The sequence below is a fragment of the Morone saxatilis genome, unplaced genomic scaffold, assembly GCF_004916995.1.
Source record: "Morone saxatilis isolate NCDOM2014 unplaced genomic scaffold, NCSU_SB_2.0 Contig17, whole genome shotgun sequence".
NCBI classification, from domain to species: domain Eukaryota; kingdom Metazoa; phylum Chordata; class Actinopteri; family Moronidae; genus Morone; species Morone saxatilis.
Genome location: NW_023339729.1, coordinates 14,637,311 through 14,655,617, shown reverse-complemented (window position 1 = coordinate 14,655,617; position 18,307 = coordinate 14,637,311). Strand labels below are relative to the sequence as shown.

The 18,307-nt window shown below is 41.7% G+C and overlaps 2 protein-coding genes across 2 annotated transcripts in view; one reads left to right on the top strand and one right to left on the bottom strand.

Moving 5' to 3' along the window:
* Positions 1-1,855, bottom strand: part of adgrl3.1 (adhesion G protein-coupled receptor L3.1) — a 113,193-nt gene extending 111,338 nt beyond the window's left edge. Inside the window, exon 1 of the mRNA XM_035659666.1 lies at positions 1,190-1,855. The gene's annotated coding sequence lies outside the window, so the exon portion shown is untranslated. The remainder of the gene's footprint in view (positions 1-1,189) is intronic.
* A 2,011-nt stretch (positions 1,856-3,866) lies between these two features.
* The window catches only part of si:dkey-92j12.5 (multiple PDZ domain protein), a 34,217-nt gene continuing 19,776 nt past the window's right edge, over positions 3,867-18,307 (top strand). Inside the window, exons 1-18 of the mRNA XM_035659665.1 lie at positions 3,867-3,879; positions 4,704-4,870; positions 6,215-6,442; positions 6,743-6,811; positions 7,034-7,156; positions 7,503-7,586; positions 7,918-8,025; positions 8,190-8,292; positions 8,499-8,590; positions 9,029-9,242; positions 9,578-9,652; positions 10,271-10,350; positions 10,518-10,664; positions 12,147-12,335; positions 12,480-12,641; positions 13,096-13,305; positions 14,462-14,632; positions 16,177-16,412. Of these exons, the coding sequence (XP_035515558.1) occupies positions 3,867-3,879; positions 4,704-4,870; positions 6,215-6,442; positions 6,743-6,811; positions 7,034-7,156; positions 7,503-7,586; positions 7,918-8,025; positions 8,190-8,292; positions 8,499-8,590; positions 9,029-9,242; positions 9,578-9,652; positions 10,271-10,350; positions 10,518-10,664; positions 12,147-12,335; positions 12,480-12,641; positions 13,096-13,305; positions 14,462-14,632; positions 16,177-16,412 (2,471 nt within the window). The remainder of the gene's footprint in view (positions 3,880-4,703; positions 4,871-6,214; positions 6,443-6,742; positions 6,812-7,033; positions 7,157-7,502; positions 7,587-7,917; positions 8,026-8,189; positions 8,293-8,498; positions 8,591-9,028; positions 9,243-9,577; positions 9,653-10,270; positions 10,351-10,517; positions 10,665-12,146; positions 12,336-12,479; positions 12,642-13,095; positions 13,306-14,461; positions 14,633-16,176; positions 16,413-18,307) is intronic.

Genomic DNA, 18,307 nt, shown 5'->3' with positions numbered 1-18,307 from the left:
CAACCAATACTATAAGTATAACTTACATTCAGCCTTTATATCACACTGAACACTAAGATACAGAGGAGCTTCTCGCACTCATCTTTACTGATTTGTCATCTGAATGTTGAGAGTACTGATTCAAAGGGGCCAGTCTGCGGCCACCCAAGCAGACCCAGACAGCAAGTGATTATTGAGGTTTGATTGCTAGATATCTGCATTCATTTGTGAGGCAGACCACCTATGATTAACCATATAGTTAATCACCAGTTTGCAGGCACAAAGAGATTTAAGGCTATGAGTACTTGCTTTTGTTAAAGGGGAAAATTTGCTGATTGCAAAGAGTGCACACACACATCTGTGGTCACAGAAATCTGAAGCAGGGTTGCTCTTTTCAAAAAAATTGTGCAACCTTCGGTAGTTTTTCAGCAGCAGATCAAGGTCATCTGCAACCCCGGGACGCCTCTTCTCCAGTAAATAAGAGCCATAGCTTTCACTCATGAATCCGCATGATTGACGTATCCTGGGGTGCACTGGCCTGCTGGATGCTCCTTTTCCTACAGAGTAGCTGGATTTACTCTGGATTTTAGACTGCGGCTGACAAACCAACACAGCCCTGAAATTAGCTAACTGCATTCCAATATACTCAAATGACAGGCACATGAAATAGGACCCAAAAAAAAAACCCCGAGGAACACTTCGTCTAATCTGTCATCCATCATGCCAAAGCGTGCGATTTGTCATTGCGCCCTGCAGTGAGGCAGATACACGCGGCTACAGAATAATAATTATGTGTACACCTTGGCCGACAAGCCGTCATGGAATAATGTGATTGCATTGATTATTCGCCGGAGAGATAATAGGTATCATTGCTTATTACTCCTCAGCGACACCTCGCATCCAAGCGACGCCCATCCAGCCACAAGTCGCCGGACCGTCATCGGAACATATTACGGGAACTATATTACATTTTACCCCGCTGGTCCATTAGGGCCAGTTTCTGCACCCCTGAAGTACAATAATCGCAGGCCACATTCCCATGGGCATCCGTGAGAACCAAAGTCAGCGCTGCCATAACGTTAGGCTATTTCAGAGCAGGTCAGTGACAGACACAGGTTTGCATATAGCCAAGAGGTTTACCGACGTTCGCCAGCGATGTCTGCACACAAAAAAAAACATCACATGTGAAGGAATAAGTGCGGATCCTTACCGTATTACCAGTCGCAGCGATATGGGCGCATATATACACATCCAGCGCACAGAGGAGTCAGGAATAACCTTTTCTGCGCTCTTTCATACAGTCCTCACAGAACGCAGATCTTTGGATCGAAATAATTCTTCCTAGTCGATGAATAATTTCACCGCCTCGACTCCGGGTCTGTGGTTGATTCTTTTATGCTTCTGCTGCTGCAAAAAAAAACAAAAAACGACGTGGGTAAAAATGACCGAAAGAGAGGATGGAGATAAAGCTGAGGGTGTAATAAACCAATAGCTGCGTGCTTAGTATCCCGATCAGCGCTCACACAGGAGGATGTATCGCGTCCGTGCAAATGCACTGAAGTCCAGTGAAGTGCTGGAGGAGGACAGAGGCGTTTCTCTCTCTCTCTCTCTATCCGTCTGTCTGTATCTCTTCCTCCCCTCCCTCCCTTTTCTCTCTCTCTCTCTCTGTCTTTATCTTTCCCGGCTGCCTTTATGTTCTTACTGACTTCTGCTGAAGTCCACAGACGCAGAGCGCAGCGGAGCAGAGGACCGTGGTCAAACCCATACACACACATACACACACACACACACACACACACACACACGGAGGGAGAGAGAGAGGGGTCAGAAATGACAAACCAATTTGGAGGCGCGGTGGATGCTCGGTTGATCGAGCGCAGCCCGGCGAGAGGAGCGTTGCGTTGCAGGCGGGCGGGGAGCCGAGGGTGGGTAGGGAGGTGGGTGGGGAGGGGGTGATGATTCCTGCCTGGGGGATGCAGAGAGAGAGAGAGGAAGAGATGAAGTGGGGTGTCTGGTGGAAAACATGGAACTGGATCTGGCTCCTAAATCTCTGGACCTAGGGCTCCACCTGCCGTGTGAAAACACACGGGGGGGCTCCCACATTTTCACGGCAAGGACGGTTTAACGAAATCCATTAGATCCCCAGTGGACATGATTTTGACTCAAGAAGCTCCAAACTAAGAGGAGCTTTTTTTGTTGTTAAACATGACTTGCTGTATGATTGCATTGTGCCTTTGGGTGACAACTGCAATATATACAGTTGGTACAGTTCCATTCATTGTCACATTCCCAGCTGAATAAAGCGGAATAAAAGTGAAATCACAATCCTCATCCATTAAATGGCTCGTTATGGTCCCTGGACCCCAGTTTGGGATTTAGAAAGCAAGACAAAAGCATTGTGCCCGCTAGGGGTCTACTAGGCAAACATCGAGAAATTGATAGAATTCTTACAAGCAATGGAAAATAAAAAACAAGTAGAAGTAGAAAAATTAAAATGAGTCATTTAATATAAAAAAAATGTTGACTTTCCTCCAGATAATATGCGTAAATTATAATAAATACATATCTAATACCCTTCCATGGTAATCTACTTTTACATTATATCTTTTCTTATGATATTCTCACTTTTTTTTAAATCATTATTTTTTTCTCTAATGTAGTCACTGGACATGGTCTGTGCAGGAGCGAGTTTGGACTTTACTTGGCTGTCACCATAATATTTATAAGCATTATGTGCAGAGTGTCCCGCTGATGCATTACAGGATTACTTAGTGTAGGCTACTTCTTTTTCATTAGGGATGAGCCCTCTGTGCCTGAAGATCAGAGGGTGACATGCGCACTGCGCGGAGCGCTCACAAGCCGCGGACACAATGCTGGAAAATAAAGCGCACAGCTTGCTTCTTGATATCTGGCCGTTTCTCCATAAGCTGTTATGACTTGGCCCATCGGGAAAGTGTCATTCTTTGTATTTGGTACAGGTAAATTCACCCTGCGGACTGGTGGAGGTGGTGAATCTGCTGTGCTTGGAGCTCAGTGGGGACCTGTTGATAGCCCACCAGCGCTGCAATGGAGGTGAGATGAGGCTTTCTGCAACAAGCGATTGTCAACTGTCCGTGATGTCCGTCTGTTCGTCACAGTAATAGGTCTAATGTGGCCAGGTCATTTCTAAAGAAATTATCAGACTGTCTTGTAAATTACATATCAAAGTAGTAGCTAATGGGCCTGGATAATTACTGTAAATCCTTTAACTGTAATGATTTTTTTTATTATTCTGAAGCAGTCAACATCATTTTGATATTAACAGGTATAAGATACTGATTTCATTAGGCTGCAGTGAAGGGCATATAAGTACTGCGATACCCCTTGTGCCTATCAATGGCCCCTAATTAGATTTCAGATGAGACGTTGTCATTTCCAGCCCATCGTTTTACAAATCAAATCATGTCATTGGTATCATGCTTTGATGCTATACAGGCTCCCCCTCAAGTCAGAATGGTCGGGAGGCCATGTGTCGCAGATAATTACCATCACTGGCTGATAAAGCCTTTTGGAGAAGATTTAAATCCTGCTAAGAGCATTAGTGCACAAGCAAGGCGCTTGCAAGCAAGCATGGCCTTGGAAGAGAAGATGTAGGTAAATGATACATATTACATAACAGATGTAAAATATACAGACTAACAGACTATTAAAAGTGTCAGCCATAATTGTAATAAATATGTATCAACAGGAAACCTTAATTCAGTGTAAATGTATGTATGTATGTATAATCTGTATGAGGCTTGTTTGTGGTTTTTCATGTTGCAGGTGCCAGAAAGAGAAGAATGACATTTAACTGAGACAGAGAGTCACAAAAGAAACAGTTCACCCAAACTATCTGTCAGGCTACGATGGAGATCATGGGTAAGTGCACCTGCAAATGTAGAGTACTGTTTAAAGCCAAACATGTTCCAGTAACCTCAGTAAGTAAGACTCCCCACAACTGCCATCTTCAGAGGCTTACAATTAGGGTGTAAGGCATGGGTGCCACAGCCAGACAGGAGGGAATAATTACACGTACAGGTGGCACAGGACTCACAGTCTGGTCGGTAGTCAAAACTTTGCGGTGAAGAATTTACAGGGTCTTAACCTTCTGCCACATACAATTACTGCAATTGTGGCTTGTGCTCATTAGCTTCACACTTAAGCTCACAGTTAATAAACAAGGGCAATATGACCTGACACCACATTTCAGTCGTTGCCTTTGCTTTTTAGTGCTGCAGAATTGACGGCACATCCTTCTTTAGCATTCTTTTCTTGGTAAGGTTTTTTAATTGAATAACTTTGGCAGAAAATGTGACAGTGTTTAAAAAACCTTGGAATTGAGAGAACTCACTCTCTAGCAGCCATGGTTCAGGGATATTTTTTCAGACAAGCACACTTCCTGTCCACTCAAACCTCCAAACCTCAGTTTGTTTTTAATACTCATCACACTGTGGATCAGTGCTGACAGAGGATGTCATTCTGGATTATAATGACAAACGTTGTATTTTAAGTCATTTTGCAAGACTTGAGAAAATATTTTTATTTTTCCATCGGCCCCTTTGACATTAATAGCTTTTTTTCAAAAGTCCGGCTTTGTGTCAGGGTCACAACATCTGCTGCAACATGTTGAAACTAACGCAAAGCCAGAACGGGGGAGAAACCTGTTTCTAAAATGACACAAATGATATATGATTCCGCTGCAGATACTCAGCGTGCCTTGGAGGCTGTGGAGAGACTGCAAGCCAAACTGAAGGAGAGAGGAGAGGCCCCCACACAGGAGAAACTCTCCCTGCTAAAGACTGTCCTGCAGAGCCCCCTGTTCCATCATATACTCAGCTTACAGCAAGCTCAGCGGAAGCCCCCAGCGAAGGTACAGCATGAGCATGAGTGTGTGGGCGTTTGGTGTATATTGAATGGTAGGGAACGAGCCGGAATCATTCCCAAAATACTGAATGCAGGAACCAAACTGGATGAGTAATCAGCTTACCTAAGCTTACCACTAAAGCCCTGAGAAAGAGAGAGAGAGAGAGGGACAGAGTGAGAGAGCGAGAGGGGAAGGAAGAAGTGGCTACATATAACGTCTAGGAGTTTGTAAAAGTCATCTGTAACATTGTTATAAGTTTTGAGCTGATGTGTGTGTGGGATGTGGTCCTGGTGGTGGCCGATATAAGTCACCAAGCAGTGTTTATTCACGCACATAGCCCACCACAGTATGTTCACACATATGTACATTGTTTACAGTTATGAAACCATCAAGGCATTTAACTTATTTGGCAGTCTGTAATCATCACGGCTTTGTGACTGTCTGTTGTGGTGTACTGTAATAGGCTAACCCTATAAGCGCCACAGATATACACACACAACGCATTATTACATTAGCATTGTGTGGTGTGAGTCTGTAGCCATTTAGCGTCTCTGCATTCCAGGAAACACGGAACTGGATTATGTCAAAGGCTTTGGGATTTTTATCAGGACAGGCAGTGACACAGTTTTTATTTCTTAAATTCAGAGGTTTTTTATATATAGCACTGAGAAAGTGTAAATTAATGGAGTGAGAAGTTGCTTATTAGTATTCTGTCTTTTATTCTACTACTGCTATTGTAACAGATGTCAAAGTTGTTAAAAAGGATTAGCATACAGATCAGAAATAAGCATCTTCTGAAACTCCCTTTTAAACTTTGAAACAGAAAACCTTAAAGACAAAAGGGGACAGTTTTGTGGTTACATATTGAGCAGAAGCATTTATCCCAGGTCCATGTGTTCCTGCTCTCCTATCTCTCTGCTCCATTTTAAAGCTATCTTTCGGTACTTTTTTTCTTTGGCTAACACACATTTCCCCATTCTCCTTCCCACATCTTTGTTCATTGTCTCACAATGCCCTCCTTTTTCAATTTCTTTATCCCTTCTATTTCCCTTCATCACTCCCTTACCGTTATCCTGTCCCTCTATGTGTCCATATCTCCTTTCTTCAATTAATGTCTCCCCCTCTCTATCAATCCCTTTCTCCATCTTTTTATGTCCCTCATTTATTTCCCACCCAATCTTTCTCTCTCCCTTCCCTTGCATTCCCCCAATCCTTCTCTCACTCTTTTATTCCCTCTCTATCCTACCTGATCCATCTCTTTTACTTGCATCCTCTCCATTTTTACACTTTTATCCTCTACTTCCCATCTCTCCATGTGTTCTACCTATCCATCCCTTATTGCTCTCTCAGTCTAACCAGGGGAAGGGTATTTCCAAATCTGTTTCAATGAACTGTGGCCCCTGCCAGGGCATGGTACAGGGCATGAGTCATAGTGACTCCTACACATGGGCCATGGAGAACCGAAGGCCCAGCACTGCCAGATCCGTCCACAAGGATGGCAGCATATCTTCTCTGGGATCACAGGATCTGTCCTTCACAGACATCTACCCAGACAACTGTATTCACACTGAATCACAGGTACGTAAAATATCAGTTGTAAATGACAGAGATAATTCAGGAGGAGTTTAGTAATAGGGAGCAATTTATTCTTAAAGCACTCCGTCCATGAACCAACCAAATTTTTTCTTTCAATTGTAAAATTTAACACACCGCCATTCCAAATGTCACATTTTACATTTGAGAATATTACATTACAAAACTCAAGCACAGTTGGATATTATATCGACTGAGGCTTTCAGCTGATCATAAGAGGCTGCTCAGCTAACTCGATGTCATTTCAGGTTTGCTTTTGTTTTACACATAACGTTTATTTTTTAGTACTGCACTCCCCCTCGAATCTCCCGCACCATGTCGATGGGGAGAAACCTGTCTGCTATTGCTCATGAGGTACAGTAAGCTTACGTGTGAGGTGTTTCTGTAGAGCTGGTGAAAGTGTGTCTGTGGATGTAGGTATATACAGTAAACAAGAGAAGCAAACACGTTTACTGTAGCACTTCAACCTCTTAATGCGGTTTCACTTTTTGTTACCAGTTTAATTACAATAGATTTTTCTTCTCTCGCCTTTCCTGTCTCCCTTCCTCCTTATTCTTCTAACCTTTGCCATTTTAGAAACGTCATGTGGAGATGATAGAGCTGATCAATGATGGGAAAGGGCTCGGTTTTGGCATCATAGGAGGCCGGAGCACAGGAGTGATGGTCAAGACCATCCTCCCTGGTGGAGCTGCTGGACAGGTAAATCCACCTGCCAATCAACCATAGCCAAACCTTAAATAGCCAGTTGAGGGAATAGCTCAACATTTTGGGGAATATGTTTTTTTACTTGCAGAGGGTTAGATGAGAAGATCAATACCATTTTCATGCCTGTCTCTTAAATATTTATTTTACATAGAGTTATGCTTCATATTTTACATGAGAGTGGCATTCTTCTCATCTGACTCTTAACAAGGAAGCAAATCAGTGTATTTCCCAAAATCTCAATCATTTGCTTTTATTTAAGTGAAGTGTGTGGAGTAGAATATGCAGAAAGTGTACATTTTCAGATCACACTAAATATTTGTGTTGTAACACGGTTCCCTAGGATAAGCGCCTGCGTAGCGGAGATCAAATCCTGCGCATTGGAGATACAGATCTTGCGGGAATGAACAGCGAACAGGTGGCACAGGTAAGGTATCGTTTGTAAAAATTCTTTGTCCGTAATGATAATGCTTTATGTAATTGGTGTTTAGCTAGGTTTTACGAAGTCTGACACTTTCACTGTCTGTATCCAATGTTAGTCCATAGTTAGTCCAATAAAAAAACTGCAGCACACAGCCGCTTCCATGAGCTTCTCTATGGAATGGTCTGGGAGTGTTTCCTACGTAGCTGATGAGACACTCACAGGTGGCACTATTATACTGTCTTTTTTTGGGAAGCTGTCTCCTTTTATTTTATTTATTTATTAATTGTCACACACTATCACTTTTCATCCGTTCACAAATGACCACCTGGCCCAGGTACTGCGAAATGCTGGTAACAAGGTGAAACTGCTCATCGCCAGGGATATTACCAAGGACAACCACCTTTCCTCTCCTGTCCTCAACCAGGACAGCTTGGAAGACAAGGTGTGTGTGTGTGTGTGTGTGTGTGTGTGTGTGTGCACATAATTAAAGTCAAATGCACTCTTTATGTAAAATAATTGGCTAATCAGTGATATTAAATATGTAACACAGTATTCTCTTAACCCAAAAGATGTGCATTATATGTTACTCTCTGTGCTTCTTTCCAGCTCAACGACTTGAATGATGACTATGAGTTCAATGTGCAGTTCACTAAAAACAGTCGTGGCCTGGGATTCACCATTTCTAGCTACATAGGCGACCTAAACTCAGGTATAATATCTACCAATTTTTAACTTGGTGAAAAATGGGCTGATTATCATTATTCCAAGCTATTTGATGGGGGCAAACTGGGGAAATAACACAGTTATGAATAATTCCCCCTTAATGTAAGGCATTATTGATGATGTTTGAGTATAGAGCTCCATTTACACAATCAATCCTAAAAGTTTTCCTTTAATTTATCTTGCTTTTCTCAGTCTACAGCGCTGGTGTTATAGTGAAGAGCATAGTGAAAGGCAGCACTGTCGATCAAGATGGACGCATCTACATTGGTGACGTCATCCTATCTGTGAGTTCCACTACAACACAACAGATGGCTTTCTTTTTTTTTTATTGTGCTCTCTGACGACAAATACCTTGTTGTCTCAAATATATTCTCTGCTGAATTTTAACGATTTCAGCACCTCCAAATCTGCACAGTTTGCAGCTTATAGTAGTTCCATACACACCAATTAGGGTCTTTTTTAGCTGATGAAGGGGAATTCTTATAGTTTTAGTTTTACTCCCATCCATCTCTTCATCATCTCTTATTTTTACCTATGCTTTCCATCTTGTTCTATTTTTGTTTTTGATTACTATTGATTTTTATTTTTTAATTTACCTGCTCTCACTGTACCTTCATACCATCCACTCCATCCACAAAAAATGCTTCTGTTTCCTCCAACATACCCTATAGCATACCATAGTAGGCTCTCCCTACTTTTACATCTCTTGTCCCCTCACTTAGGTGGATGGGGTGAGCCTGCAGGGCTGCAGTGAGCAGCGTGCCATGGAGGTGCTGAGGAGGACGGGTCCCCTGGTCAGACTGAGGTTGCTAAGGAAGTCTGTCCGTCTGAGCCACATCCTGCCCCCAGTTCCTCCCCTGCAGCCCCTCCGACACTCCCACAGCTTCCACGAGGGAAATCCCTACAGACTGGGCCTCAACAAAATTCAAGAGACAGGTGCTTTGAGCTGGGGAACATATTTGCTCAGCTGTATCATAAGGGGATTGGTTTTAGAGTAACTGAGTAAATGGAGAACATGTGGTTTCACAGTATGAAAACATAAACTTAAACAAAAATAATCATGCAAGTTATCATCCACAGGTGCTACATGCACTGTCTGCTTCTGATAACTGTTCAAACTAGCTGATGATGAACTTTGCTAGCACCTGCATGTTGTCATCTCTCAAATGCTTGCTGGGAACTTGTACACATGATCTTTTTTTTAAATCAAGTATGTTTGTGTGTATGCGGATCCCTGCGTGTATGCTCAAACGTTTTTCTCCGTCTCCCAGGAATCTGCTCGCTGCGTGAAATCTCCCGGCGAGCGGCATACGCCAACAGAAAACCCCGACACGATTCCAGAAATGGTAAGCTCCCCTTCCCATACTGCACTGCAATCTGGAACTGGATCATGGGACTTAGTCTGATATGCTGATGGGGCTCAGGGAACAGCAATGTGGCAGCGAAGCATACTCTTTGATGGGAGTCTATTTATAGTGTTGTGCAGTCATGTGTTTATCCAACTCATTCAGCTCATTCCAGATGATTTGTCTCTCACCCTGCCTGCATATATGGCTTTATTTAGACGAGCATTTTTGGGCTTGATTAGAGAGCGCAAGCCAAATAAGCCCTGATTGCTGTGAGGCTTTAATAGATGAACAACAAAACATTAGTTTGCCAAGAAATCATAAGATGGTGGGTGTGAATATTCATGGATGCCTGTAGTGTGGGCGTGTGTGTGTGTGTGTGTGTGTGTGCCTGTCTGAGTGGTTGTGGTTGACATCCGTGCTTTGCCACAAGGAGAATTATGTTGTCTTCTCCCTATAAAACAGCTGAGGTGATGTTTTCATATAGGATCCTATTCTTTATTGATTGGATCATCTAGGAATGTGAATGGGGATGTGCGCGCTTTTCTCTGTGTGCATATATGTGTGTGTGTATGTGATATGAGGGTAATTGTCTTTATATGTGTGCACATTTTATAGGAGTGAAACTGACGCCGGCTGAGGAGGAAGACCTGAGGATGAGGTGGCAACATGCAGTCGGGCCGCGATATGAAGTTATTGTACGTCAAAACATTTCTAAAAACAATCTATCTAAATGCTGTATCATTTTATTTCATCCAGTGCCACATGTAATTAATGTTCATTTAAAGAAGTAAAAAACACATTTTACTTCAATTTGCTGCTCTTCCTCTTTTTCCCACAATTCAACTTCACATCACTCTTTCAGGTTTGTCATCTGGAGCGTTTCAGTGAGACAAGTGGTCTTGGTATCAGTCTGGAGGCTCGGGCAGGACATCATTACCTGTGCTCCGTTTTACCTGAGGGGCCTGTGGGCCAAAGTGGCAAGATCTTCAATGGAGACCAGATATTGGAGGTAACCGACTGATCCTTTTGGCCAATTGCTGTTGCAACCTTTTCATTTTAATTTTTCAAGATATGAAATCATGTAAACTGGAGTAAGATATAATTTGTGTGAAACTGATTGATTAGCCATAGTTTCTTACTATACTAAACCATAAAATATAGTTTAGTCAGGAAAACGTTTTTAAAAAGAATACTTTATTTCCAAATGCACAATGTTAAATTTGGCAGTATGGCTCTGTTCTGGGAGCTCCTTGCCCTTCCAAGTGCATATATGGAAAGCAGCAGCAAAGACCCCCAGGCTACAGAACAGAGCAGGCATCAATGACAACAGAAAGGACATTGATTAAATCAGATACAGCAGAGCTTGTTCTGTGAGCTGAGCCTGACTTCATGGCCAGCCTGAACTCATGCTGTGCTCAATTTGAGTGTTTTTCAGTAAGCAAAGGTTTTTATAGTTGACTTGTTAACCAAAACCAAGTGTGGAAAAATATTATAGTTTAGTTTTTTAGTGAAACTAACTAAAACAAAATAAAAATATACAGGTTAGTATATAGTTTTAGTCTTTAGTCAATTTCTCAAGACAACAACAATAATAAAATGTTATTTTTATTTTTATTGAGACTGGGATGTCTTTTTAAACATTGCCTCTGACAATATTACCCATATATATCTATTACCCATATTACAATACAAAACCAAAACTAATAAGCTTAACTAAACCTAAACATTTACCATTTACCAAACTACTAAAAACTAAACTTAATGTGCAAATCCACTCTGGAAACTAACTAAAACTAAACTGAATTTTAAAACAAAAAATAAAAATAAAATTAAAATAAATCTGCAGTAAACACCACACATTGTCAAGTACAGTATGCAACTGTTTCCCTTAAGGCAGCAACAGACAGTCATAAGAAGGTGGGTGTGAGTATGTGCGCCTCTGTGTATTTGTGCTTGTACTGTAGTGGGGCACTGGGCAAGTTCACGCACCCACACGTAGCACTCATCATGATGAGCAGTCTGATGAACTCTTGGACAATGTACTGTAGCTTTGCTCGCAATATAGAAAGCACTACAAACTGGCTTGTGTTCTTTGTAGCTTTGAGTGCACAGCCAACATCTGTGTTGCAGCTCAGCACTTTGATCTCCTTCAGACAACATCAGTGCGGCAAAACCATTGTCCAGTTCCGTTTTTATACGAGCCTCACGGTTACTGCTTTCAGCTTTAATTGTTCTTTCTGTGTAGCCTGGCCACTAATTGCACCATGATACCCAAAACTAAAATACCACTCAAGATATCAAATTTTAGGGCTGATTTAGTCATGTACACTCATAGAAACAGTTACAGACAGACACAAATATACAATAAAATCTTTTTCTTTAACCTTTGATTAGCAGTAGAGGTATTTTTCAAAAGCTAGAAGCATGACTCAGCCAATCACTGACCATAGGAATATCCAGTTTAGAAATAATGAATGTGTCTTCCTGGCAGGTGAATGGGATCCCTCTCATTGGAGAGACACATAAGGAGGTGGTCAATATTTTGAAGGAGCTGCCGATGCACGTTTGCCTGGTGTGTTCTCGCATCGTACCCCCTGTAATTCCCGACAGTGATGAGGAAGATGACGACGATGATGTCCATCTCACCCTGAAAGAGCTGTTGGCCGAGTTCAATGACAAAGTAAAGGGACACATGAATGAATGGATGAACCATGTTAGAATTGTTACACAAATTGAAACGACGTCAGACACGCCACCAACGTGACACTTTCTTGCAAATTGATCCCCTTTCCTGTGTCCTCTCTCTCCTCTCTGCTCGTCGCAGTTGGACCAGGGCTGTGTCATTCCCTGTCCTACGGCTGAGGACATCACCAAGCGTGGTGTGCCGCCCATGTCACCTCCTCTGGCCATGTGGGAAAGAGAGGCTCAGGTGGTTGAGCTGGAGAAAGGCGAGTCGGGACTGGGCTTCAGTATCCTGGACTACCAGGTCAGAGACATGCCCCTGAGCTTTTCTACAAATAGAACAGACTGGAATAGGCTGCAGTCTAAGAATATCAGTGTCAGGTTGGATAGGATGAACACATACTAAGAAAATATAGAAGCATGTGGACTCCTTGTATTCTCTATATTTGTGCGCTAAACTATTGAGTACTCTCTAAATTGCTGTTTTCCATTTTAGATTAAATACACATTCAATCTGTAGCAAAAATCATGTATAATGAAATAGTAGCTTTACTACAGCTGGTTGCACCTCTGTGAGACCTCCCCCCCCCCCCACCTGGTTTGCTGTTTTATACTATATACTTGTCCTGTTATTCTATGGTATAACTGGTATAACTGCATTGAACTGTCTTTTCAATCCACAATGTAGCTAATTTATCTTAGATTTCACATGTATATCTTCAACAAACCATCCGCTCCATCCTTATGTCAAACTCTAGGATCCAGAAGATGCCACTAAAACAGTTCTTGTAATCCGGTCCTTGGTGGCTGGAGGTGTAGCAGATCGAGATGGCCGCCTGCTACCTGGTGACCGACTCATGTTTGTTAATGAAACAGACTTGGAAGGCTCCAGCCTGGATTATGCCGTGCACGTCCTGAAGTCCACCGGCTATGGCCCTGTCCACATTGGAGTTGCCAAACCACTGCCAGTATGTAAAGAGATGTAAATTTTAGTAGGGTGCAAACTGTACCATGGTTTTTCGGGGAGATCATGTTTTCTTATAGTGGGGGGGGGGGGGGGGTGGGGCGTTGTGGATTGACTCACAGTATGCTGACTACAAAACAGAGCAATGAGTGGGACTAAGAAAATGATCTCTGAGTGAATGAGTAGAGTTTATGATATTGTGATGCTCTTCAGTGGTGATGGCAAGAATAGCATGCATGCTGGTGTCTTTATTAAAATGAATTAGATCACTCTAATGCATGAATCAAATGTGTAATAGTCTAATTTACAAATGATTCATGATGATGAAGATACAGAGAGATAGAAGTGCATGGAAAAAATAGCATATTGACAATATTTCTGAGAACCCCCGCCCCACAAAATTTCACAACTCATGTTTTCTGGGGAGCTTGTGTTATATTAAGAGGAGAAAAGCTCCCGCTGGCTTCCCCTGTAGTTCACATTCTGAATTTAGCACTTAATTCAATTTGATAAAGAGCAAATTTCCATTTTAGCGATATCAGTGTAAATCATGTTAAAGTTTTCTTGAAGATTAAATGAGAAACTGTTGGGTAAAATAATACTAAAGTATAAATGGTATGGCAAAGACACTGACGATATATTGTCATACAGTATATATCACCACGTTGCCCAACCCTATGTTCATCTAGGAAATTTGTTCTAAACACATTAATTATCATAGGCTGCAGTATATGGACTCATAAACTCAAAAGTGGATTTTTTTTCATAAAATTATTTACCAAAATGAAATTGTATATTAATAAACTCATTACAAATACATTCATTTCCACTGACAGGCAAGACAATTACTTAAATGTATGTTTTTTTCTTGCAAGTACAGTATTTCCTCCCCCTTTTGTTGTGGACTGTGGCTTAGTAACAAGGAACAGAGAATCCAGTTACAGGCCGTCTGAATATTTAATGCAGCTGAGAGATGAACACAATGCTCGACCACACTACAGATGGAGAGAGAAGGGGAGAGGAGAAGAGGGTGTCTAATTTACAGTCACCTTCTTTAGCCTGTTTGCTTCCATGTGAATTTACTCACTTTTAAGCACATAGTCAGTTTTTTTGTTTTTTTACAAACTCCTTAGTTTCAACTTTAAATTTTGTATTCTCAGCTGGAACTGTGTGGTGGCTTAACGCCCATCTCAGAGAGGAGCACACGGGCTTCCTGCGATGACACTGACAGCCACACTCAGGTCAGCCTGCTAGCTGAGGCAGGGGACGCTAACACCAACACTTTCAACTCTGAGGACAACAGCATCACCCAGCAGCATTACACTACAACGGTATGTCATACAACACAACATGAACATCAGTAAAATTAAATATTGCGGGTTAGTTCTTTGTACATACTTTCTGCTCAGTTTTTGGCTTTCATGGTCAGAAAAACAGCAGAACTTGGATCCACAGGAGAGTAAAGGGCAGTTTGTTTGTCTCTTAGATTTTCTTCCATTTTTTATAGCACCAGTTTTATGTGCAGGACATTTACTGTTTAATTCAATAGTTTAAAATGTTATTTTTTCATAAACATGTTGTATAATCATGCACATTCATCTAACAGGATTCTTGTAAAATATTCTTGCTTGATGCTTTAGACATAGCAACAAACATATTTGCAGTGACAGTTACAGTAACACTGCAGCAGTCTGAATGTTGCAGTCCATCGCACAGGAAGCATTGCTCATTACCATGCAAACCCGAGATTCTGTGGGTAGCCATTTTAGTTGCTCTAAAGGAGATTACTATGACAGTGTCTGCTCTCTCGGTTCACGTTCTAAAGTGGGGAGCTTAGAGCCACCTGTATCAGTATCACTGGGTCAGGTATAGAGAAAGTGCTCAGTGTCAAAGACGTGTTGCTCCATTGTGGCTTCAACTCAATCCTATTGAGGCAGCCTTTTGTTCTCGCTTTTGCTTAATTATCCACAATTGCCTTTCAATGGAAAGTGCTTACCGCTTGCACGACATTGGCACCTGGTGTAGCACAAGGACAAACAGTGCTGCCTCGATGTCTCCCACACGTACACCACACACACAAAGAGACTCAGAGCAGCAAGTGTCACTGTGTTCTCATCAAAGACTGGCTTGTTGCAAAGGTAGCTTCAGAACTTCAGTGCTGCTTGTACTTTCTGTGAAGGTTCAAAGACGATCTCCTCGTTGCCCTTTTTCTTTGGGAAGTGCCTGGGGGGACCAAAGAAGTCTACCTTCTTGCATGTTTTACATTTCTGAATTACTCCAAAGGCCTTCACCTTGGAGAGTTAATAGTTGTTTGAAGTACTTTTTGTCTCATACCAGAAATCTGATTGGTTGTGATGATAGTAGGACTTTAGACCCACGTTATCTTTGCAATATGTATTACTTTTCTAGAAGTTGTAAGATTTGCTCCATGAATGTTCAACAAAGCCTCTGTTCTGCAATTCTATCATAATGGCTGCTTCTCTATGGCCCTGTTTATTTGTTCACCAAACACCACTCCTCCTAGCCATGTTAGCAGCAAGGCTCTAGGAATGTCAGTCTGTCAGTCGGCCTGTCGGTTAATCCAGACTTAAATATCTCAACAAGTTAAACATCTCAACCAATATTGGATGATGTTCACATTTGTAGTTCAGAGTGAAATATCTTGCCAACTATTAGATGCATTGTCGTGAACCTTTCTACAGATGTTCAAGTTCTGACTTTTCCCTTGCGTGGTAGCCTCAGCTGTACTTTGCATTTCTTGCTAATTACACGTTAGCATGCTAACATACTTAACCAATGGTGAACATGGTAAACGTTATACCTGCTCTTCCCACCGTCATTCTCTTACTCACCCATGCCCTCTGCTGTCTCTTAGGAAAACCAGCTGCGTCATCGTTTCGGCATCATGGAAGACGAAGATAGGCAGCAAGCACCGCCACTGCCCCCCCGCACCAGCTTTGAGAGGACAATCACTGTTGTCCGGGGCAACCGTAGCCTTGGTATGTTCTCAGTCTTTCTCATGGTGATGGTGTCTTGGTGTGTGTACGTCGCTGGCATGGCAATAATGACGCTAATAGGCGGTGGTGATGACGACTGCCCTGAAGAGGAGTGGTGAAGTGATGTGCTCCTCATACCTGAGAGAGGAGATGATTACTGTGTGTACGTGTGTGTGTGTGTGTGTACTGTATGTGTGTGTATTTGTCCGAGAGGCTAGTATGGGGGTCAAAGTAATGTGAAATAATCTTAAGAAGTAATATTAAAACCAATAAGTATATATTTATTTGACTGAACTATATGTGTTTTTATACTTTAGTGCTGAGAGTACATTGTCTTTAGTGCTCCAAGAGCAAGTCCAATGTCCGGCTGTTCAAACATGACAGGAAGGAAACAACAGGGTGTTAGGCACTCCTGCACTTTCATCTGAGGGCACTATGCAAAGCATAAGGGAAGAAACTCATTTGTAGTTTGTAAACGTTCTCTAATAAGGCATCGCACACTTGTGTGTGTGTGTGAAAGTTTAAAATTATGTAAATGTTCTTAGGTAGAGAAACTCAAGGTCATAACCTTCAGTCTGTGTCAGTGCATTCTTTGGTTTTCTTTTGTTTAAAATATTGTAGGTCTTCTTGCTAAGATATTTAATGTTGCATGGTTATCTGGAGGGTTTACAGATTTTCTGTGTTTTTGGTTAATTTAGCAAAAGCTTCCGCTTGGGCAGAGTTATGGTCTGTATCTGTAAGGCCTGAATACAAGGGGTTTTCTATGTAGTATTGTTGTACAATATTCATTTGTACCACTTTACATACTTCCTGTTATTGGGTGCCATGTACAATTCTATCCATTACGTAACTATGACTTTATGCCCAATTTTGGAGTTGGACATGCTAACGTAACATGTACAGTATGTACATTGTATGGTTGGTTTGTACTACAAGGACTGTATGGCTTTTAGAGCAGCTTGTTAAAGGAAAAGGTTTGATGGACTAAAATGAGGTCTTTTATTCTTGCCTTGTTCGTCTAAAAACATGAATATAAGCAGCCTATTTCGAAGTCTTTGCTTTTTCTTGAATGGTGTAAACCTACTGCACTTACTGTAAGTTTGTGGTACCCTAACAAACTTTTTGTTGAGAGCAAAACAAATTGATTTTCATATGGAAATTTCCATGAGAATTTAAAATAGATTATTATGAAATGTTTTTGCAGCAGAGTTTTGTAATAGACAAATGTATTTTTATGCTGTGTTATAGTATTTCAACACCTTTGGATTTTGAGACATTGATCATGATTACTTCAGACTTCCTCTCATGTCTTTGAAATGTGTGTCTTCTGTTTGTTTTGTCAGTTTCAGTAGCTGCTCTCCAGTCCATTGTATTCCAGGCACTATGATTGTATTGTAATTTGAATGTAATACCAAGAAACAATAAACTATTTATTTGATCAAAAATAAGCACAAAGTCATTTCTTTGACCAACTTCAAATTATGTACAACCATAGTGTTGTGGATGTGCGTAGTCCTCCTTTAGACAGAAATGTAGCACACAGGTGCCATTGGCTAGACTTCCTAATTTGTTGTAGCCATCCGCAGTGTGTGTATGTGTGTGCATGAGGTGTGTGTGTTTGTGTGTGAGCGTGATGCCTGATTTACCTGCTTCTGCCTGTTTGCATTAATTAAGTGTTTGTGTAATCCGCCTAGCGTCCAATTTGATAATGCCAAAGTCAGGTGTTTGTGCGTCTGGCATGTGCTACCCCTCGAGTCACCTGTGCCCTGTGCCCTATCTCGGTGTGAGTGTTTGTGGTTGTGTTTGTGCACCTTCTGCAAGTGTGGCTGTGAAGGATGATGCCGTGTAAATGTCAAGCATGTGTAGCCATGTTTGTGTGCTAATCTGCCTAGTGTCCGTCTTGATTATGCTGATTATGCCACTGTCAGGTGTTTGTTTGTGCGACTGTCTGTTTGGCATGCAGTCAAAGCAGCCTTAGCCAACCCTCCACTCACCTGTGTTTGTGTGTGT